Source organism: Stegodyphus dumicola, chromosome 5 (assembly GCF_044657685.1).
Source record: "Stegodyphus dumicola isolate Sdum_Otavi_A_Nest chromosome 5, ASM4465768v1".
Classification (NCBI taxonomy): Eukaryota; Metazoa; Arthropoda; class Arachnida; order Araneae; family Eresidae; genus Stegodyphus; species Stegodyphus dumicola.
Genome location: NC_140772.1, coordinates 69,700,348 through 69,725,618, shown reverse-complemented (window position 1 = coordinate 69,725,618; position 25,271 = coordinate 69,700,348). Strand labels below are relative to the sequence as shown.

Sequence of the window (25,271 nt, the reverse complement as noted above, 5' to 3'; positions counted from 1 at the left end):
TCCTTCGAATAAATGTAATGTGATGCAGGAAGATCACGTCTCCATTTCCAGATTCCATATTAATAATTAAATCATGTATGTTCCCTTAGTCAGGTGAATTTGTAAACGTTAATCAAAGAAATGATGTCTGAGAGGTAAGGTATACGCTGTTTCCTCTTTCAAGTCAGTACCAATTTGTACTTTTCAGCCCTTAATGTGTACTCTGTATAAAATAGTAAGAATACTACATTTCTTTCAAGGTAATCATATACCTTATTCCCTCGCGTATGTTTTCTTCTTGAATATTTCCCTCCTCTAACACTTAGCTTCGGAAGCTTCCTGTAACACATAGCAGTAGCTTCGGAAAATTAAGTCCTATTCGCATAATTTTAACCTTCCTCAGTACAACCAGAAAACGAACTCCCCTAAGTTTCAAAAAAGGATTTATTTACGTAGTGATTGTGATCACTTACTGAAGAGCTTACTGATCTCCTTCCAAGCTTTGTGAATTAAACGTATTCGATGATTTACATTTTGCGGTATTCATTGGTGACCATTAATTCCCAACATTTCGGACACAGGGAAAAAACATCATTATTCCAAGTTGTTGTCTCAAAATCCGATGAATCGTTTAAAAAACCATGAGTGAAGATATGGATAGGTCGCTGAACACTAGCGATTTGACTTAGGTTCAAATCGTAGCGACCGGACTGCCTACATAACCGTTTTTCTGGTTTTCGCTATGTGAATACAAGCCAATTTCCCTTCTAGGAAAGCATTCCTTTCACTCGGCGGATGACCTTCGCCCATTTTATTACAATCAAATAAACGGCAAAACAAAAAACACGTTAAAAGCTTTTAAATATATGCAATAGAAAACCAGTTAATACGCAAATATTCAATTCTTGCGTGTACGAATCACACGGGAACCCGGAAGCAGGTAAAAAGAGATTTTAAATATGTTCCAAAATGCGCTACATGAAATCTTCTTCTTCGATTATACATGATATCCGATGTATAGTCATAACAACTAATATACAGTGATATCGTTAGTGATAGCGATTCTACATTGCATGGCCAGTCAACTTCCAAGTCGCATGCAGTATTGCAGCACAAGAAGGAGAATACCCCGTCAAACTGTGGCTGAACATTAGAATTATATGGCGTTATGTACTCGAAGAAAATCATTTAAATGGCCTATACAACACGTAACAAAAAGGGCATTTATTTGCTGTCCAATCCATCAAATTTAGCGATTCAACAATGGTTCAATGTCTTTTGTTCTTTGAAGATAGTCGATTCAGTCTTAGATCGGATTTCGGATATTCAATTCATTTGCAGATTAAGAATATAAGCTGGAAAGTGCATAAGAAAGTTATCACTATTGTGGTGCTGAATACATGGTGCGAGATGGTAACATGATTATCTAACGTATAGAGTTACAGGTGCTTAACGATAGACGCTACAGTTGCTTAACAATATAGTGCTACAGCTGCTTAATGATAGCACCATAAAAGCTGATAGCAACTGTGAAAAGATATTTCATCACTTATTCGACTTGCTCCGTGGTGCCAAATGCGATGTATTATTTATGCATTATAATATCATGCCTTATCTACTTCAGGTATTTGAAAATCTCTTCGAGAGTGAAGATTTCCGTTGAATCGACAAACCTGTATGCTTCTTAGACCTCTGCTCTTCTGAGTACAAACAGGACACTAATGGAGACTATGACGTTTGCCGGAACACATGGGAAAGCTCCGAATGTGAAATAATGCAGTCTGCCGCAGAGAAGCCTTAAATACTTAATAATGAGAGTGTCACGACTGACAGAGCTCTATGCGGGCATATTCCGTGTTGAGAAATAATATTATCCGACCATCATTAAATACTTTTTGTTCGTCTTTCAAATGTACTTAGTTTTGATGCTCAAACTTTAAGATTTGCTAAAATTCATTTGATTTGCCTTATCTTAATCTATGGATTTTTTTAATGAAATAAATACCTTATCTTATTTGTCTCCATTCGTGTGCAATGTTTACAGAGTAAACAAAAATATTGGTTAGTTTGCGTTACTAAATGTTATTTCATATATTTATTTAGCGCAAATATTTAACTTTTTATGTTTTCCAAAGTTCTTGTTCATGAAAGGAAAAGGGTACTTATTAATTTTAATACAATGTATAAATAAGTTACTTCTAACAATATTTTATATTTCGTATTTAAATTTATCTCTTATACTCTGGCATTCTTCAATGTTAGACAAGAAACTAATAGTTTATCAATAATATCAGTTTTTGCTCCTGTATTTAAAATGTTATGAAATACTTTGAGAAGTGATGAAAAAAATGTATAACATAACAGCAAAAATGTGCCTGTATTTTCAAATTTTTATAATGTGATGAAAAACGAAAAGAATGTTATGGAAGTCCATTTTGAATTATATGTATTTTAATCATATAAAGCAAATATGTGTAGTACATACATGTATATATATGTGTGTATGTGTAAGATAAAAATAATGTAAAAATAAATTGTAATATAAATTAGCAATAGCCTCTTAATGCTTAATCTGGTATTTCCTCTCTCATTCTAAAAATAGTAATATTTTTCTGCACTGCTTCATTTCCAAACTAATCCATGTCTTGGTGATGTAAATGGATCTAAAGCTTGTAAGGTTTATATTTATTTTAACTAACATTTATTTTAAGTTTAAACTATCTTTCCTGTCAAGCCTTACTTTCCCCTGGAACTGCCAATGCCAGAGTATGTAAATTTTAGTAGAACGTGCAAAAATTATCAGCGGAAGTATTCTGAGTTAAATAGAAGGGAAACGAGTTCGAAAGGGTTCTTTCTTGCTTCACGAGTGTGGAGGTGGCTAGTTAGAAATTGAAGAACCAGGCGTTTCGGCCTGTGTGCTTGCCTCGGCAGATTGTTAATCTTTCAACGTAATATTCAGAAGTTTTCTGAATTATCAACGATATTTTAGAACGCGGTGAGGTTAGTTACGTTTAGAGAGCCTCGTAGTTAGTCACTTGTTATTATCTCTTTTCAGTTTCTTATTTTTATTTTACCGCCGGGTCGGCGTAGTTTGTGAGCGTCAAGAGCATGCATTTGTAATTTCTAAAGTTAAATAAAAAGGGATTTAAACCCTTCTCAAGACTTTGGTCTATTTCCAGTTCTCAGCAGTCACCACTTTGTTGCGTGCAGGTTGGAAGCGCGCAACTTTACAAGCTCAAACAGCCAATAATATATATACAGCAGTATTAATTATCCAATCAAAATGCATTGAGAACCAAAACTAAGTCTGAATCCAGATTTCATTTTGAATACAACTGTACTTCCTTTCTACCCTTCAGCTTAGATGAAATGCTGCCTGCTATTTTCTTCTTACTGCAAAGCTGTAAAAAAGTAAACTATATGGGCACAACTAGAGTATTAAGTGTTTGGCCGCAGCGTGTTTACTGAAATAAAAATGAAAATGTAACCTGCCTCGGCTGCCAGTTTCCTATTCATGATGGATAAGCATTTCAATATTCTACGCTATCGAATTTCCTGCTGTTCATTACATAAATATGCAAGGTATTTGAAAAAAATGCTTTTGGGGTCTTTCTTTAAATCTCATTTTAAACATTAAGAAATTAGCAAAATTTCAAAATAAAAATATGTTTTGAGAACAGTTTAGTATTTTAAGGCGTGATCAAAAACAAAATCAAACTTTCTATATGAAGCAAATTTCCTAGATAGTGCGTGATATTTATTTTTAACGAATAGTTAATTTTTAGTACTTTCCTATCACTCTCTTTTCACCCACGCTTTTCGTGCCAGAATCTAAGTGAGACAACGAGTGTTTGTCCAGATTAAGGTAGAAAGAAGTGCTACATAATCAAGAGTTTCGGAAGTTAGCGTTAGAGCGTGTCTGCTTATTCCAGAGTGTGTCTACCTATTCCGCGATTATTAGCGATTTGATTCTGTGGCGACGAGTGCTTCTAAGCATTTGACTCGCCTAGCCGGTTTTTCTACAAACCAGAGCCTTTTCTGAGCGTTAAATTATTCTGCGAGTCGTTAGGCTAATCTACCATATTTGAATTTGATCAACGTTAAGTATTTCTGTTAAGCCAGAAGTGTTTGGCTTATGTTAAGTGAAATAAGAAATGTCCCACAAGTATACTTACAAAATTCACGAAGGCAGATAAATACTATCAAAAGATTAGCTTCATGTTTAACAACACGCATTGTTTCACTCAAAACGGAACTATTAATTACCAAAATATGTAAGATGATTTTGCAGCCGTTCTATAAAAGTGTACTCGAGTGTCTTTATCTGATCAGTAATAGGATGGAAAAAGGAAATCTATCATCCAGGTTTTGAATATTTTCTTCGATTATGCTCATAAAGGTATCAAATATTTCCCCTTTTCTTTTACGAGATAAAAATTATCGCAAGATGGTAATATCACTTTCATACGCTTTCAGACGTTACAATTTCAAATATACCTTCGCTTTTTGTACTCTGTAGTATTGTGGTAATGTAAGAGGAAATAAAGAATGAATACATTATTTCGGCTTTCTGAATTAACTAATAATTTTCTACAACGCAAACACGAAGGAAACCTTCAAAATCGACTTCAAACTGGATTACCATAACATAGTAATGAACGAAGAACGAACTTATAAATAAGTAACTTGTTGTCCATTGATAAAACACTGTTTCGAGCAATGAAGCTTTATAGTTTAGCTTTACGAACTCGAACATTTGGATAATAAATGTAATGTGTGGGGCCCATGTAAGAGTTTTGTTGAGAATCCCCCCAAGCTAAGGGACCTGCTTGACCCAGGATCTGTTATCTCTGTTTTCAGAAAACCCCCATTCATTTCAGCCGATTTCTTCACCGTTTTCGAAATATTCGCGAAAAACTAATAACAGAGAGCAGTTCTGCTTAAAAGCTTCCCACCGTTCTAAAGAGTAAACGAGCAGGTCGCCATCTAAAGGTTTTAGTAATAACTGATAGCTGTAAAGAAACAACAGCCAAGTGAACATAAGATGGGTAAAGTGATGGGTTATACTAGCACCTTTAGTTGTCGGCCCCATGAGGTGATTTTTTTTTTAAATCGTTTGTAGACAGTGACTTTCTTCTACTTTTGAAAGTCAAATGTGCAAAATTTCATCAGGATCGGAATAAAACTTTTCATGTGTTATAGGCATACAAACAAATAAATGGACACTCTTTCTTTATATATATGTATAGCTAGTCAGCTAGCTAGCTAGATAGATAGATTCACACATATATACACATGGATGATTTTAATGAATCCAGTTAAAGTAATTTCACAGGTCCAATTAGTAATTAATAATTGAAATGAATCTATGATTATTGTTTTTAAAGCTCTTAGTTTTTAATTAATAACAGAATAAATTTGACAGAAAAATTGAATATCTTACATATTATTGAATGACAAAGCACTGTCCTATGGAAAATAAAAATAATTTATTTCGTGCAGTAGCAAAACATTTCTTTAAATCGCTGAGTTTGTTTATTAAATTCGAAAGATAAACATATTACGAGTGACAGCACAATGCTTTTATATCGATGAGTTTTCTGATTAAACTTGTAACATAAATATGCTACGCTTTGCAGAATGGCAAAACAAAGCTTTACTGATGATTGATGATGAACGTTCTCGCAGCGTTATATTATAGATTGTTAACGCAGAACGTAAATTTAAGAAATAAATTATTTGTAATGTTCTCGTCAAGTCATGTTTTGTTAGTCATGAGTGGTTTCTCTAAAATGTTTTGCATGATGACGTTTTAAAACTGCGAAGTTCTGTCACTCTTTTGGTTTTTCACAATTTTTAAGAAATAGCAGTTACCCCCTATCCCTTCTCGTTATTCTTATGACATTTTGATTCGGGATATGTCCATCTGTAGCTGACTATTTCACCAATTTAAACTCTAACACTCTAAGCGGGATTTACTAAAAATAAAATATTTTTTTCAAGAGATAATTCCCATCCGTATCGTTGAAATTGCTTAATAGACCCACAGTCACAACTATCAATTAAACAATTATTTTAAACAGGAAAAAAAAAAGTAAATCCTAATTCAGTTAAAGGCGGAGATTTCAGATATTCATTAAGCCCATCCATTACAATGCTGCTGATTCACAAGGGAAAAAATAACAAGGAAATAATGTAACAGTAGAAGAAGACACATATTTATGATTCGGTCAGCACTAATAATGAGGAATTCTATTGCTGGAATGAATTTTATGCTACAAAACCGTGATCTTCAAATTCAATAAAAGTAAAAACCGGTTTATTAAAAGCTTTCAAGCTTACTTCAAAGCACGAACTGTTAAAAAGCATTTCGCAAAATTATGATTACATGCTTAAGGGACATTCATTCATATATGTGCATACTTAAGAGATACTTGTTTTTTTTAAACAATTGAAATCGTTATTCTTTTAGTTCAGTTTTTCAGTATCACAAATTCGTCTACGTATCTAGTGCATATTTTATTCTATCAATGATATGCAATTTACTGAAGTTTCAAAGTTTTAAATACTGGGAGACGAATTCTGAAATGATTAAAAATTATGCAAGATAACAACCAAATGATATTTGAGATCATGCCATGACGATATTTAGAAAGAAAGAAATCTCATTACATATCTTTAATTATATAGTAATATATTTAAATTGTCTTTCGTGTCAAAATATAACAAAAGAACACTAAAATAGTGAATTGCAGTACATTTTCCCCTCCTACAATCTCTATTCTGTAAAACTAGTTCCACTTGTAATGAACTCCCCGAAGGCCATTAAAAGTGCATTAGCAGGGTTTTCAAACAATTCTTATCTCATTCCGGTAATTATCTGAGCAATATGGTACGCAGAAAAATCAGTTTATAGAAGAAGGATGCAGATTTTTAGAAATCATATGTGCGTCTTTTCGAAATGATTTGAATAAAATCACTTTATTTAAGCTTATGTAACGAATTAATTCAGCATAATACCACGAAGACACTTATGAATGCAGAAAGACACAAAGATATGTTTTTTAAATTTAAAGATATAATAATCCATGAATGCTGTTGAGTTGGAAACAATCAAAAATAATGAGATAAAATGTGGTATGTAACCTGATGCGTGTAGCGATTAAAGTGTTTGATCCAAATATATGAAGATGCAACATAAGTTCTGAGCCGTTTATGTAATATTTCTAATGGGTAAAATAACAATATCTAATGGTATGAGACAAAACTGTGTTAGTCTGTTTATTTCAATTTTAAAAAAATCAGTGAATTTTTTCGACTCATACTTTTATAATACACTTATGGAGAAAAACATTAGCGCACCAAGAAATAATTGCGGGATAGTAACGAAACTTGCAATGAAGGTACATGTCGGGGAGATATGCAAATATTAGATATTGTGTTGTGAGGAGGTGTTGGGACCAGCGGACCCGAGACATGTCATGTACACCAAGACCAGGCTCAGGACGCCCTCGACAGACCAGTCGTCGAGAAGACCGCCACATCGTAAGAAATGCACGCGTACAGCCAACTGCTTCATCGGTCGCCATCCAGGTACAGGTAGCACCTTCACTAGAGGCCCTGTGTCTTCTCGAACCATACGAAGGCGCCTGGCGGAAGGATAGTTGGTATCGCGGCGCCCATTACGTGTGCTGCCCTTAATGCCCACCCATCAACACCTTCGTTTGGAGTGGTGTCGAGCACGAGGAAACTGGACTGCAGGGGAATGGAACCAGGTCGTCTTTAGCGACAAATCCAGATTCAATTTCGGCAGTGATGACAATCGTGTTCATGTGTGGAGAGCCCGTGGTGAACACCTCAATTCTGCCTTTGCTGTACAGCGACACATCGCTCCCACGGCTGGTGTGATGTATGGGGTTCCATTGACTACAATACACGGTCATCCCTAGTATTGTTCCGTGGCACCATGACAGCCCAGCGGTATGTTCATGAAATCCTGCAACCACATATATTGCTACTCATGCAACGGCTCCCAGGAGCCATTTTTCAACAAGACACTGCTCGGCCTCATACGGCAAGGTTGTCACAAGACTGTCTCCGCCCTGTTACTACCCTTCCTTGGCCTGCCGGATCCCCAGATTTGCCTCCAATCGAGCATATCTGTGATCATTTGGGACGACGAGTTGGGCATCCCACAAGTTTGAACGAACTAGAGGCAAGGTATGGAACTAAATGTCTCAAGACATCATACAAGACATCATACAGAACTTGTATGACTGTATGATGCCCGATCGTATTGCATCGTGCATTCGCACTAGAGGGGGTCCAACGGAGTATTAACTCCTCCGTTCTTTTGCCTTTTTCTCTGAAATAAATTATCCTTTTTCTTTGATTTTCTTATAATTATATCAAAGTAGTCATTACGTATCTAAAATTTCGTTTCATTTTGACGCCTCCTTCTTGGTGCGCTAATTTTCTTTGTCCATGAGTGCATTTTATTGTATATTTTTCCAAATTTGTGTAGTAATTAAATAATAGTGCTTAGTACCAATATATTTTAACTTTTCATGACATTCGAAGTTTCTGTTTAACCCAGATTTGCCTTTGTAAATGCAACACTACAGTACAGTAGAACCTCGAGATACGAGTTTAATTGTTTCCAGTATTGAGCCCATATAGCGAATTTCTCGTATCTAGAAACAGACTTCTCCATTGAAAATAATGGAAAGCCAGTTAATACATTCCGCACCACCAAAAACATATGCATATAAATCAATTTTCCTAATAAATAATGCTGGTAAATAATATAACCGTTTGACTGGCGATAGGGATGTGAGGAAGACGCAGTGGGCTACTATGGGAAAGGAGAGTACTCTTGTGATTCAGGAAGGCTCTGTCTCTTGGTAACTTTATCCCACTGGAAGCAGATTCTGGATCAGAATCACTTAACTTTCTTTTAGTTGCAGGTTGCTTTACCCAAAACGTACCTAATAACATTTACTTCCGTCTCATTTTTAAGATGCCCCTAAAATGAGACACTACATTGTCATTACACAAGCTTATAGCGCGCCAACACACTGTTTTATTCGGGTGATTTTCTTCAGAGAAAGCTTTTATTTCGTCCCACTTTTCCAACACTTCTTTATTCTTATTAGAAGAGAGGGTCTCATCTCCTGTTCCCACCTGCCTTAAAAAACGTTCTTCAACTATCTCTTGCTGCTGTTCCTTGTGACTTTTTTTAGTTCGTCTGTTGTAAGTTCTTCACTATATGCTCCTCCACTAACTCAACCAAATCAGCATCATCCACATCCAGACTCATACTTTCCTTTCCCTAGAGATACAATTTCTTCGACTATCTGCGCTGTGTTGTCCTCAGGTTGAGGATTGAAACCTAAGTCAGGAATACTCTAGGGCCGCAGTTTTTTCCATGCTGAATTCAGAGTCCTGGCTGAGACTTCTTTCCAAGCCATATGTGAGGTTTAAACAATTTAGGATGTTGAAGTGATCCTTCCAATATTCTCTGAGGATCAGGCTTGTATTTTCCGTCACTTCAAAACAGCTTTGAAACAAGTCCTTAATGTACAGCTTCTTAAAGTTGAAAATAACTTGCTGGACCATAAGCTGAAGAAGTGGAGTGGTGTTGAGAGAAAGAAACTTGACTTTTATGAAACTCCTTCAGCAAATCATCTTCAAGCCCGGAGGGTGTGCAAGAGTATTATGAAGGACAAGCAAAGCCTTGAGTGTCAACTTTGTGTAGGTATTTCTGCAATGAAGGCCCAAAAACTTCATTGAACCACTCGATGAAAAATTTCCGTGTTATTCAGGCTTTGCTGTTGGCCCGCCACATCACATTCATTTGGTTTTTCTGCACATTCCCCTATCTAAAACTCGTGGATTGTCTGAGTGGTAGACAGTCAAAGGCTTGGTTTTACAATATCCACTTGCGTTGGCCGAAAACAAGAGGGTAAGCCCACCTTTCATTCGCTTGTAGCCAGACGCAATTTCTCCTCTTGCGTGATGTAGATCCTATTAGGCATTTTCTTCCCAAAAAGACATGTTTTAACACAATTAACTACTTGCTGGGGACGAAATCCTCACTAGAAATAAATTGTTGGAACTCAGGCCGAAATTTATTATCAGCAGCTATATCAGAGCTCGCAGCCTTTCCATGTCGTACAATACTGTGAACACATGTTCTCTTTTTAAATTTTTCGAACCAACCACGTCTTACCTTAAATGCCATCTCATCTTCAATCTACGTACCTGGTGGTTTTCGGAGGAGATCCAAGTACAGATTTTTAGCCTTGACGCAAATGATAGCTTCCGACATGGAATCGTCTTTTAACTGCTTCTCGTAAATCCACATCAACAGCTCTTCAGCATCTTCTTGGAGATTTGGACGGCGCTTGGAAGTAACGGTAACTCTTTTGGTCACATCAAGTTTCTTGGTAGATCGTAGATGTCGAACGGCCATAAGTCTTCGTCCGTTACGTCACTCTTACACCACGCTTATGTATATCTATGATTTCTTTCTTAATTTCAATGACCATGGCTTCCTTCTTTTTTGCAGAATCATCTGAGGACACAATCGTTTTGAGAGGCAACATAAAGTAATTATTTTCCCGTTAAATATAAAAACAGTTACATCACAATCGTACAAAAACGTAGATCAAAGAACACTGAGTGATCTTACAAGAGGATTCCCCGAGTCGAGCTGCAGTGAGAAACGCGACACGCATACCAACAGCTTAGCTCATTGCTCGTTATTCGAGTCAATGCTTGCTCCAGACGAATTTTTCTCTCATACTTTCCCTCGTATCTCGAATTTCTCGTGTATAGATGTGCTCGTATCTCAAGGTTCCACTGTAACTGAAAGCTTAAATTTGTGTAATTTATTTTGGTCATTTGAAAAGATCTGCGTTCCCCCGCTCCATGTGAAAAGTGCTGCTAACGCACACCTTTTTGCACTTTTTTTAATCCTTCTGAAGCGAGAAAATATTTTTTTTCGTTGTATCTTTCTGTTGTGTATTATGGTATTACAATTACTTCCGTTTAGTACTAATTGTGGGGAAATGGAAAATTTTATCATTTTCACATCATATTTTTTTAATTAAAGAAAGGAACAACTGGCAGTCATATATTATAAAATTTCAACAGTTTATTGACCAGGGGTACTTGTGACGATGAGTTTCAGAGTGATAACTTCTAAATGATACTAAATGATAAACTTCTAGTTTCAAAGATGTTGCTAAGTTCTTACTTTTAGATACGAACCTATTAAAAAACGTTATGAATGAAATCCACCGCAGTACAGCTCAAGAACTAAAAAACTAAATATTTCGAAATAAATTATGCACAATTACTTAAAGAAGCTAATAGGTATGCCGCTACATTACCTATGTACCCCCATTTTGATAGAACGGGACGGGGTCCTCAAATTTCGACTTTCGGTTCTCCCTTATAGCGAAACGGAAATATTTCTCTCTCAAAATTCATCACTAGGGATAACAAGTGGATCTTTACAACAGTGTTATGAGGGAAGAATAACAGAGTGGGTCAAAAGACCGCTTTTCAGCAACTTGCAAATGTGGAAAACATCTCAAGTAAGTGATGCTTTATATTTGGCTGTTTTTTAAAGAAATAATTGGTTGTGAATTGTTGCCTTATAAAAATACAATATTTCTAAAACTCTCGTTCACAGCTAGTAATTTTGTAGGTTGATGTTGCAAAGGATATGAAACTGATGAAACATCAAGGTGTTGTGAGCCATCAAGATAAAGCTGTGCTCCACATTTTAATAAATATTTGGTAGATATTTATCATGTATTGCTAGTATGATTTGATTTTAACCGTGTTATTCATTTGACCGTGCCTTCCTATATTTCTATCGGTTTATGTCAATTCCAAAATTTCCTGAATAGTAGAGAAGTCAATTCCTCTTCGGCTGTTAAAAATTACCCTTATGATTTCTTTCCAAATAAATTTAAACAGTTCTTACAGAGAGGGATTTTGTAGTTGTCAGAGAGATTGGAAATGTCATTGAATGAAATGGAATTTTGCCCAATAAGGTTTTCAACTATTTTCATATTACTATAAAATATTACCTGTTACAAACTGTAAAATTCGGCATATAACCCAAAAGATTTATACAGAAAAGAAAAGGATATATAAAGTAAAAAAAAATCGGAAATAAAAGCATTATAAATAAAGTATGCAAAATTTAAAATCTTGCAATTTCCTCTTTCCCCTAAAGTTTTGAAAGATAGCAAGCATTCTTTTTTCGCCTCAAAGCAAAACAATTCGTGCCGTACACATTTTTATGCCATAGTACATCATTATATGAATCTCTATGACATTAAGGACATGAATCTCTATGACAATCTATGACATTAAAGATTGTATTTAATTTAAGGATTAGTCCTTAAATTAAATACAATTTTTAACGTATATGAAACTCTAATTACGTTTTCCTGGAATATATATGCAAATCGCTTTAACTTATTTTAACCCAGAAGCACACTTTCTTTAAATCATTTACTTCAATCAAATAGGAAAAACGTTACTTTTTTTTTAAATTTTGCTTCATATTGTACATTTAAGGATTACTTTCTTTGATATGATTCTTTCTTTGATAAGTCTGTTATCTCGCGGAATATAAACTGCTTTTTTCAGGTCATTGCTTTAAATATTGCTTAAAATTTATACTGTAAGACCTCAGAACTTTAATTCAGAAATCAGTTACATTTCAATAAAATAAATGCCTCCTAATCAAATTTGCAGTACATATTAGCAATATAAAAGTAAAAGAACTCGTAGTTATTGTAGTAACTTCAAAAACATTTCAATTAAAATTAAAAAGCCTTTGTGCAGGTGATTATAATTTCATGACTGTTTTTATATTATTATTTCAGTGCTCGTTTATATACCATTTTTTCCATTATCAACAAAAGAGTCATTGTATGACATTTCAGATATGTGTATCTGGACGAATCATTCTAAAAGTTTAGTACTGATAATGATTATACGACGAATTTATTTGTAAACACTACGCAAAAAACGCAGAATCATTATACTGTTGCGTTTTACGGGTTCATGGATTTGGAGTAGTTGATGATAACACTTGATGAAGAATCAAAACACAATTTATTCGCCGGCAAGCACTATTACATACAACAGTTCCAAAGACATGTTTACACACGTCGAAAATCTACGACAAACACGCCGAAACAATCAGCAACACAGCTTATAACTGTGAAGGCTATAACGGTGAAGACGGCTTAAGGCGAAGCACTAGATTACAGCTCCCAACTCGGTCAATCGCTCTCTGGCTAACCTCTGAACTCAAGACAATACTATCTCTCCGGACAGGCGGGTGTATATAGCTTCAACATACCTTCGAGAATGTTCCCCAGAAACTCGCTAAAATGAATTCTAGCATGTTCTAGCTCCGTATGTGACATATCGCCAATTTTGTCTCCAAATATCGCCAAATGGGCGATTTCTGACCAAATCTGGCAATCCTGCTTTTCTTTGCCAGTTTCTGGCAACCTTACGCCCGCTTTTGACTCACGCTGTTAAGTCGGAAGTTTTCTTTCTCTGCCCACCTGAAGGAACCTGGTTTTCGACCTGCTTTGCGGGGAAATAAGTTACTGCATCGCTCAGCCGCAGCCTTTAAAAATTTTCGTAAAGATTGTAATGACCATAAAATTCAATTTTCTATGTTGAAACCCTTATTAAAATAATTTTTGCGCTACATCTCAGTTTAAAGATAAAGAAATACCTGATAGAATTATCTAAAAAGAAAGAAAATCTTAAAGCTTCAGATTTTATATCACGCCCAAAAAGCCGTTTTTTTTAACGTTTTGTGTGTTACTTTCATTTATTAAATATCATGCTCTTCGCTCTTAAGCCACATAAAATTCAATTTCTTAGTAATACCACAAAATATTTAAAAACAGCATGTCTATAGAATTTCCTATACACAGTTTCGCGTGCTGGAGGTAAAAGTGTTTATCCCGTACAGTGTTGCCATTGCTCGCTCGCTTTGAAATAGTTGAGTTTGTTAGTCAAAAATTCGTTAAATTTTTAAAAAATTTAAAATAGATAATAAAACAAATTCGAAACTCAAAATTCGGGTTCCAAAGTGCCCATGTTCGGTTTGAGGACTACCTTATTCAAAATTTGATTGCTCTAGGTACCGTTGTTTTTCACAGTGCAAGAAACATTTCACAGTGCAAGAAACATTTCACAGTGCAAGAAACATTTCACAGTGCAAGAAACATTCATGTACTCATGCAGATTCTTCATTATTTAGATTCTTTAAATATAATACATGGCGATAATATTTGGTGGCAACAGTTTGAAAAGTGAATCAACGCAAAATTTAATTTTGAGACTAATAGCCCTTTGGATCTAACGCTCCTTTAGACTAAAACAGCATTTTCTTAAATAACATTTTATTTGCTTCCATTTGTAACCATACCATTTTTAGTTAATAAAAGGTAAATCAATGAAATCTGAGAAATTATCTTTACTTCCTCTATCGAACAAATTAGACTGAGGTTTCTAAATAATGAATAAAATTTCATTTCGTTAATGATTGGCACAACACAAAGTTTTCATTTTGTTATTTTAAATCTATAGTTATACATAAGGGATCATACTACCTATGCTGGAAAACACCGTTCTCATTTGGTTTTCTTGATTCTAGATCTCTTTCCCAACAGCCAACTAAAAATGTACTGTTCTGCTATGCTTCAACCTAAATATTTTAAATTCCAGCTTCAGAAATAAACATAAAGAAACTCTTAAGAGGCGGTTCAAAAGAGGTGGGAATAATTTCACGAAAGAGGCGAATTTTAACCTCTGGTTAAGAAAGCTCGTGTGTCTTGAATCTCATGGAGAGAGAGAGAGAGCAACTCGTGCAAACCATCTCGTTAATGAGCTCCTTCTCGTGTCTAGAATTTTCTTCTTCCTCTTTGTCTGGCCTCTCCAGCTGTGATGAATGATATTTTACTAAGAGTTAAAACCATGCAGCTTAGCTGAGAAAATCTTGATGTGGTGGAGTCATGGATGTTTCCCATTCAAATGTTCTTATGTATTTCAAGCTTGATGATAATTGTTAATTTGAATGCGTTGGTACTGGCATGTTTTAGGCAAAGAAGGATTTAATTGTATATAAAATAAATTTTAAGCAGCTGAAAAGGAAGCGAACTGATTGGTTTGGTAAAATTTGAAATAGAAACTACCTTTAATCAAACTGGCTCTAATTTCCAAATTAAAATTTTGAATGATGTAACGTCTCTTCCGAAATGATCATTTCTGCATAACTCTTCATAAGGCGGTTGATTGTTTTCAAGATATTAAGTGTCACTTGTTATAAGTATGTAATTATTATTCTAGTACTTAAATTAATTAACTATGTAAATGCACCATTTTTTCAACTATGCGAAATTCTTGGGTTATGTATTTCATTGTTGTTGGTGTAATACAAGCATAAAATTTCTTAACACCTATTTCAAATGCATGGTCTCATCTCATATTATACGCTCGTCTGATAAGTCACAAAGTGCATTTAAATAATTTTAAACCATTACAATTGTTTTTACAATACGATACTGTTAAAACTAGGATATTGTTACGAGATGTACAGGCGTGGTAAGATGGCTTCCCCGCAAAGCAGTTTTAGGGTTGCCATAAAATGGCAAAGGAAGGCAGAGTTGCCACATTTGACGAGAAATCGCGAATTTAGCGATATTTGGTGACAAAATTCGCGATATGCCATGAACAGATGGAGAACCTTCTGGAACGAATTCTTACCGATTTAGCCCAGAATGTTCTCGAAAGCAAGCCGAAAGCTATATACACAATGCTGGTCCGCAGTCAGTTAGTGTGTGCTTCATCGAGAGGGCGAGTGAGTGTGCCTCGTCTAGCGAGTTAATTCCTGCGGAGTCGATCGCGTTGACAGCCGGGCAGCGAGTGCCGAGTGTGTCGTCGATTTCACCAAAGGAGTCTCTTAGTGTATCGCGGTTAGTGCATCGTCGAGAGAGCGTGTTGAACTCCGGGAGCGACTGATCCGAAGAGTCGTGAGCCGTGCTCCGTGTGTCGTCGAGTGTGTCGCGAGTTGTAGCGTGGAGAGTCTCGAGGGTACGTGGAGTTCCGAGAACGACCGATCAGAGTCGGGAGCTGTACTCTGGTGCTTTGCAGTGAAGCTGTCTCCACCATGATAGCCTGATAACATGGAGGCTGCGTCGCTGGTCGTGTCAGCGTGTTTATAGTAGTTCATCGACGACAGTTAAAACGTGTTTTGGAGTTGTCCTGACAATACTGGCTAATAAAGTGTGCTTCGATACTTCATCAAGTAGTGTCATCATTATTTACTCCAAATCTGCGAATCCCGTCCGAACGTGAAGGAAAAAAAACGTAACAATATTTTATAGTATTTTCTCAATATTTTTTTTATTTCAAGCTATTTTAAAACTCCGTTAAATTCTAGCACTTTTGAATCCGTTTCTTAAACCCAAATGACATCTTTTTACTATCTGCTACAAGAAAAAATACGCTTAGCATGACAGCACACACATGGGACTATTTCTTCCACTTCATTATTGTTTTGTGATTTTCTTATATTTACTTCTATGTTAACCTGCTATCAAAAGAAACCTTTTGCATTTATCAAAATAGTAATTGGATTATCTAGTAGAATTACATAATCTAGTACAATACAGTACATTAGGAATGGAAATGAAAGGACTGCAGGCGAGATATTCATGCATCTCAAAGTTCCCAAGCAAGTGACTATATTTACAACTAATAATGCACACCTTTTCAAATTTTGTAAAGACAGTAAATCTTTTTCTTACAACAATCCATAAGGAATATCTACACATGTTTAATGTCATATGCAATGCTTCAGTCGATACGGATTAATTCATTACGGGTTAAATCAGCTTATACTGAAATGCTTTAAAATTAAACACATTAAGTTTTTTTGTTTTCGTTGCTGTATAATTTGGTGTAATACAGAGCAATTATTATCGGTTACTGAAATGTGTCCACTATTTCATAAACAACTTAAATTTACTAGTATATTTATAAAGTAGTAGCGAAAGTACCCCGATGCCAGTTAAGTTTTATTGAGAGTAGTGCATCTAACAACATAGAGAACGATACCGCTGTAATCTTTCTCTAATAACGATGCAAAAACTAAGATTCACAGTCATACATTTTTCAGTCAGATGCGATATGGAACTCACATAAAAAATATTGATAGAAAAATAAGCTAATTCTTTCTTTCATTATATCAGCAACAATGGACGCAGTTTTTAATGATTTTCGTCTTTCTAATCAAATGGTCGTAAAAGTCTATATTCATCTATATTAAATTTCTATCGACTAAATGTGGTAAAAAAATATCATAATTGATCAGAAATCAATAAAGCAAACAAATAAACAAACACACAAACAGGTATTCTTCTTTATATATATAGATTTTGTAAAACTTACAAACTTTGACTATCAAACTCTACGATTTGAAAGCGAGCAGTAGCAACACTTTTCAAAATAAATAATTTTTATCTCCAACGCGCGAGACTGTTGCCACTCAGAAAACTCAGTGCGAAAATTAGTGCTTTCAGAGTTTTTAATTAATATCTCGGCTGATTAAAGTCGTACGAAGATGGTACTAGCCGAAATGGATTCCCACGAATTTTTGGAATCGGGAATAATGTATTTAATATTTGTCAATGCTATTTTTATTTCATCGTAAAACTTAGAAATTTTTATTAACAAACTCTACGAGTTGGAAGCGAGCAGTGGCAACAACTTTCGAAATAAAGCAGATTTTCATCTCCAGCTTGCGAGACTGTTGTCACTCGGAAAAATGAGCATGAAAAGTATCATTTCTCCCAGGTTTTAACTGATATCTCTGATTTTAGCTACTTTTTACTTCCTTGTACGAAGTAAAAAGAAAGTATTGTAATCGCGAAAAGTTTCAGGCAGCATATTCCAACGAAAATATCCATTTTGACCGCTATCGAACGCAATTTAACGATGGTTTATGCGTGATATCTGTACGTAAGGACAGAATAAAAGACTCGTTTCCTCCAAAAAAATTATAAAACTGCTTTAAAATTAATTCCGAAGAGAATTTTTCGTAGCGTCTGTACGAACGTATGTATGTATCTCGCATAACTCAAAAACGAGTAGCCTCAGAACGTTGAAATTTTGTATATAGGACTGCTATAACATGTAGATGTGCACCTCGTATTTTGGTTGCAATCGGCCGCACCAAACGTATATAAAAGATATATTTATATATATATCCACTCTGTTACTCGGCACAGTGATCTCAGTTTCTTTACTCTTATATGTTTGTAAATTGTACATTTTTTGCTTTACAAATGATTGAATTATGTTGTTTTTATATTCCGGTTAAGGGTTTTATGCCTTTCGTAATTCTGGAAGCAATATTTGTACAATTATCAAGAATTTAAAAGCTGTTTAAGTGCGGTTAAGTTTTAAATAACATGGCGGACATATCTGTTTACATTTGAAACAGCAGAATTGTAGATTTGTTGCCAATCTAGAGAGACTAAGCTTCGCAACAACAAAAATAACGCTTTCATTTATTATTGCGAATTAAATCATGCTTAATCCTTTCTGGAATTTTTTCGAGGAAATAAGTGTTTAAGATTTACTTCGTAATTTTTAATACAGATGTTTTGAGTTTTTATGTATTTTTGCCTTGTCGCGAAGTGACAACTGAATTAATTGTATGAGAAATATTAAATCGTCTGTGAAAAACTGTTTCTTTTCTGTTTTGTTTCCTTAATTTCTTTCATATATCGTTCTAGCTTTGTAGTATTTGAATAGAACATGTGACAACGATAAGATAATTCTTCAAATGATATAAATTTTGTGCATTCAGAGTGTCGTTATAGTAAACAAATATAGTGAATTTTAAAGACTGCATTTATTCTATTGTGGTTTATGTGCTGTCGACGAAGTAGATTTAATTCAATCCAATCAATTTAAATGAAATTCAAGAAAAAAATGCGTATAATTTAATATTCCGTACAAGGAAGTCATGTGGTGTACACATCAGATTTTTTTGGAAAAAGTGGACATCGACATTTTACAGGATCCAGTAAAGAATCATAGAAAGTTTGTAGTGACTGATTTATTAAAGGACAAACACACATGCTTTCTTCTTTATACATATATATACAAATGTTGATATATTGTAAATTATTTACATAATTACTATCATATTGGAAAATATGATACGCTGTGGATAGTAAGCATACTTAACTCGAATAAATGAGCATATTTGTTTTGGCTTATTATTTTTATAGGCTAAGTTTAAATAAATTTTAATTACATGTAGTGAGGGATGCTTTATGTTACATTGCAGCAGCAGAGTGTGTTAAGTTAACACTAGAAGCTATGGTTAGGAAGAACATTATGCGAAATCTCTCTTAACCCACAAATGTGTATTTTGTTCCTCTAATCCTGTTGCAAAGTGCCTTGTAAAGACTAAACGCGTATTGGATCTCATAGTCTTATCCTTTTTTTTTAATTTAGGTCATTCATTTTAATTCAACATTTTGTTTATTTCATGAATCAATTATACCCCGTTTCATTATTTCTGAAATAAAATCAAACATTGTTTATTCCTTAAATAATCAAATGGTTAAATAGTATTAAATTATACTTGAGATTTAATACTACTTTAAACAGAATAGTAATATTACATTCAGTGCAACTAATACTGTAAGCGTTCCAATAATTTAGGATACAGATTACAAAAGTGAAACACATTATTTCCGTTCTGGCAGTTTGTGTATAAGAACATTGAAAAAAAAACTGCAGACAAAATTTTAATTACGCTTATTGAAAGGAGTCACGAGTAAATGGAAATCGCTGAATACTCACTAGTGCAGGCTGGTGGCTCATCACTGAGGTCTCCGCAGTCATCGGTGCCATCGCAATATCGGCCAGACTCAATGCATCGCCCATTGTCGCAACTGTATTCGGAGAGGCGGCAGACGGCCCAGCAATAGCCCAACACCGTCAGACAGAGGACGAGGGGAGGGGACAGCCATCCCATCCTCCCCCTCCCGTCAGCCAGCCGGCATCCTCACGGCGGACCCGCCCGCACGTGCTTCAGCCTCTGACACCTTGACCTGCAAAATATGAATCCAAACATTATTTCCTGTTTCTGAGACATACAGAAATACAAATTAACAATTTGCATAAAATGTCTCAGAGCTACGAAATGAAAAGTTTTCATTTACATCCCTAACTGCAGCTAGGACTAGATTATTTCCAAACACATTTCTCTTCTAGTAAAATCTCTTACCATTGCAGATTTATTTGCAAACCAGTTTTCTCAGAATTTCTACCATATATAAGCATTTTCCGAATGAGTTTAATTGTATAAGTTATTATTACTATTTTGTTTCAAGATATTATAAACCTCGCTGGTTCAACTAGATACGGAGAGAGCGAACACAACCTCTATCTGCTTAATGAGAGAAATGCTTTCGCAAAAACGTTTATTAGAGAAAATTGTCTTTTTCATGCTAGGTGTCAAGAAAATCATAAAAACACTCATGCAGTGGAATTTATTTCATCCTATTTGCCAGATTTAGAACCTGTGTCAAGTACCAGGGTTCAGAGATCTCAATCACTGAACCTTAAGTCACTCACTCACTTATTCGTGGTCTTTAGCAGTAAACAAAAGTGGGTAAAAGATCCTTATTCTTTCCCTCGGAGTATTCTTAATCAAACGTTTACGTGCTTTGTTTCAATTGGATAATCCACATCCTCTCGTTAAATTTATGTAAAGTATTCTCAGCAATTTATCAAGTTGACTGGAATGAAAACTGTGTGAAAGACAGAGTGAGAGAAGCACTTAAATGAAAAGAGAATCAGGTAAAAATTAAAATCTTCTAATTAAAAAGAATTATCAGAAGATATTAAAATTATTTAAGGGGTGTGATTTTAAGATTTACCTCAGATGTTAAAATATGTGAGTAACGATACTGACTGAATTATCATTTTGCTGTGTGTCAGAGTTTTTTGGCGTGTCAGACGTTTAGATAAGGAAGTCACTTTTCTGTATAAGATTTAGTAATGAGCATCATATTATATATATTAATTTTTCAAATCTCAGTTTATTTCGGAAAACTAACAATCGTAACTAAAATATAAAGAAAATTATTGTGTATGAATTTTATATTTTACTAATGTAACTGTTGTTTCTGGAGCCTAGTGTTTTTTGTATGAATGTTTGTAAAAATAATAATCATATGGTAAGTTATGAAAAGATTGATTTCAATAATGTAGTTTTAAATGTCACTTCCATCTCTCTAAGTTCTCGTAAGCTAATGAATGGCTCACCAACGGCCGAACGGTAAAGTCGCTGAACGCTGGTCGTTCGGTCGAGGATTTGTTCCGGGCGAACGGGCGTTTTCGTGGTTAACCCTATGTGTAACGTGTATACAAGCAATTTTTGCCTTTGAAAGTTCTCCATGAAGGCATCCATCCCCTTAGGCTGATAGCTCTCGAGTCCTTTGCCGTAATGAAATATAATATACCTTAAGCTGATGATGGAATAAGTGAGCTGAGACTGTCAGAATGACCTGAAAATACTTAAATGTGTATAATTATTTAAAGTGCTTAGATATTATGATATTAGCATCACGTTTTATACTTCGAAATTCTAGTCACTATATTTCCACTTTCATAAAATTATGAAGCTTTAAGGCTTGTTTCCAAAATCATGTTTTTTTCCGATATTTAAAATGATACCTAAATCAATGTTTCGAAAATATTCATGAGTGAGAATATTTATACTATTAAACACCATCATCTAGCGCAGAATACAAATATATTCTTTGTGAAAAAAATAGGCATAATATTCAGCGAAGAAAAAGTTTTCATGCGTTTTTAATCTCCAGCTTAATTCTAAATCCTTTTTTCTATCATACATATTCATTTACGTAAATCCCTCTTTACGTATTCTGATACCGTAGAAGAAAATCGGAAGCGTTCCATTAACTGAATAAACAGGGCGGAAAAGAATCGATATCAGATCGCCTTATTCTAACTTCTTTCTTTAAATCTTGTCTTCATGTTCGCGATATTATAATGGTAGAAGGTGAATCATTTCCTTGAATTTGTCTATGTATCTCTTCACGGTATGCGTACAAAACACCATGCGGGGGAAGAAATTAAACTATACGCACTTATAAAATTCGCGTTGCTGTAACTTAGATATTCATTTTGTTAGCCTTATGAATAAATGCATTATAGCTCAAGACAAAGATTTCTTTATGCTGCTATAAGAGGTTTTCGCTGTGCGAATAACTAGTGAAGCAACGGAATAATGGAGGACGCAAAATCGCCTTTTGAGCCCAAAGTTTTATTTTGGTCCAATAAGCGAAATTTGATTTTTAATCTTTTTATATCTTTTTCATAAAAGAGAAATATTTCACTCAGATAGAGTAACAATAAGAAATATAACGGTCCAAAGAATGATTTATGCTTATTAAAAAGTCTTTATAAAAATAAATTGATATTTTTCTTTCCAGTAAAAGATAGACCTAATAGAAGTCGAGGAATTGAGCGCTGAAACTCAGTGATTCGCTTCAGGTTTGGTTTTAAATGAGTGGGCTCTAATTTTTAAGGTGTTCCTTTTAAGCATAATATGAATAAAATCAAATTTTCTTTAAAAATCTTTTCTTGAAGGTACTCTGAAACAGATAGCTTTCATGTGTGCTGCCAAGATTAATAAAACACTCTGATAGCCACTATATGCATTTAAAAATTTCTGAACACTTTTTCTTAAAATATTACAGCACTTCTCTTATAAAATAAAACATATGTGTTTGATTTAGTTAACTGTACAATGACAAGAAAGTTTTCGACATTTCAGTGAGATACTGTAAGTCTTGGCAGATGCTTTTACGTTATGAGAATATCTCATATATGTGTGTAAGATATAACAAAATACGATGGCTGCGCTAAGAAATGATTGGCGACCTCAAAGTTGACTATTCTAAATTTTATGTTCTTCCCCTAAGTTGATCTGTTCTTCAAAATTCGAGATCTTTCCAAGTTGCATAAAGTTGCTTGAAAAAAAGAACTAAAACCTGAAATTAACAAATCGCAGCTTAGCTGTGCATATGCACCTACCTAGAATAAATACTGCTTCGCCAGAAATTACGTCATTACTTTTCCTAACTTCTGCCTTGCAAACGTCTCTGCGCTGAGATTCTTTCCTGTCTAAGATGTAAATAGCTTGTCTACCAAAATGATGTCATGTGAATTATCATAGAATTAAATTATGTTTCGAAATGGCCACGTCTGGAATGTATTGGTTAATGCATCCATATTTCTAATTACGCAAAAAAGTGTCTTCGAATGCCAGAAATTAAAATACCGGGTTTCTGCTACGTATCAAAACATCACACACATATATATATATGGGACGAGCAAATATGCATATACTAATTATAAATATACATACATATATAATGTACATATATATGACTAAATGACATATCCACATACACTTATAGAAATGTAGTTGCATTTATATATGAATTACATATGATAAATCTTATAAATCACGATCTATGAGTTTTATATATGAATAATGCATGATCTAATAAAAATTTACGCATAATAGTTAACTTACACGAAAGAAACACAGATACAGCCACAAAGATACACTGTTTCAAATTAATTAAATATTACCGCGAACATTAGTTTCGTATTGCGTTTTAAAAATTTCCATATATATTTCTTAACAATATGGATGCTTTCTCATTATTTAAATCATTCCAGATTGTTCAAGCTTAATGCTGCGGTAACAAAGCCTATAACGTATCGTGTCATATATGATTGATTGACTTCAGGTATGGTATACCTCCATTACACATATAAAAAAATGTAGAAAATATTTTGAAATAAGCTGTAAAATATTTTATAATTAATTAAAAAATAAAATAATTCAAAAAATCTTAACGGTGAAAAAATATTTTAGCCTATTAACAGGCCTAATTTTAATTTTTTCTGTTTCCTTCTCTCAGTTAAACTTAATTCTGTTAGAGAATAATCTTAAGTTCTTTAAATTCACAATATAAGATATTTTTCTTCATTTCTCCTCTGGATAAATTATACATAATAATACCTGTTTTTAAAGGTAGTATCTACCAAAATGATGTCATGTGAATTATCATAGAATTAAATTATGTTTCGAAACGGCCACGTCTGGAATGTATTGGTTTATGCAGGGTATAAACCTGCATAAACCAATACATTCCAGACGTGGCCGATACATTCCAGACCAATACATTCCAGACATTTTATATATAAAATAATTATATATAAAAATATATAATTATTTTAGGGTAGATGTAGAATTAGAGTACTTTAGTGTTGTAAGAACGAACGTCTGAAACAATAAAATAAATTAAACCAAACTTATTTACTTTAGTGTGAGAAACGTATGCAAAATAAATTTTGAATAATTTTATAGTATGTATTCAATAAGAGAACTTCATGATTTTTTCAAGATGAGGAAACTGATAATTGTTTCAATGTTTGAAATTAGTCATTACTCTCAACGCATATTTTAAATGTAATTGGTATTCTTTCTTTCTGACTCTTCTCAGAGCTCAGAATTTGCGATTCCCTGTTGAAAAGTTTTATTTTCAAATCGGTATAACGTTTCAAACATTCATACCAACTTAATCAACTTTGGGTTTGTTCAGAATTTATTTTAAAATAAGATTACCTAAAAGGAATAATTGTTCATATGCATTAGTATAAATCAATATTTTAGTTTATCAGTTTAACTGAAATGGCAGTTTCGAGAACTGAATTCTCTAAAGGTGATTAATTTTGCACTTTTGAAAAAAAGAACTAAAACCTGAAATTAACCAATCGCAACTTAGCTGTACATATGCACCTAACTAGCATAAATACTGCTTCACCAGAAATTACGTCATTACTTTTCCTATCTTCTCCCTTGAAAACGTTATTTGTCATTGTATTGTTTGTTATTATTAAGTTATTTGTCATTGTATAGATACTAGTAGATTCTTTCTAAGAAGTTAACATAAAAACATCAATTAGGATCTCAATAGGAATCGAACCACAAATCTCTTAGGTGTTTGATGTGTGTGCTGACCCTTTACACTACAACAACATACAAGGGAGAACGTTATTCCTTACAGTGTAAAATTAACTCAAATATTTCGATATTTCCCCGTAAAAAT

At 34.2% G+C, this 25,271-nt stretch overlaps 1 protein-coding gene across 1 annotated transcript in view; it reads right to left on the bottom strand.

Moving 5' to 3' along the window:
* Nucleotides 1–25,271, bottom strand: part of LOC118183772 (uncharacterized) — a 514,823-nt gene that overhangs the window by 56,697 nt on the left and 432,855 nt on the right. Inside the window, exon 4 of the mRNA XM_085816747.1 lies at nt 19,915–20,165. Coding sequence (XP_085672873.1) covers nt 19,915–20,089 — 175 coding nt within the window. The 5' untranslated portion in view covers nt 20,090–20,165. The remainder of the gene's footprint in view (nt 1–19,914; nt 20,166–25,271) is intronic.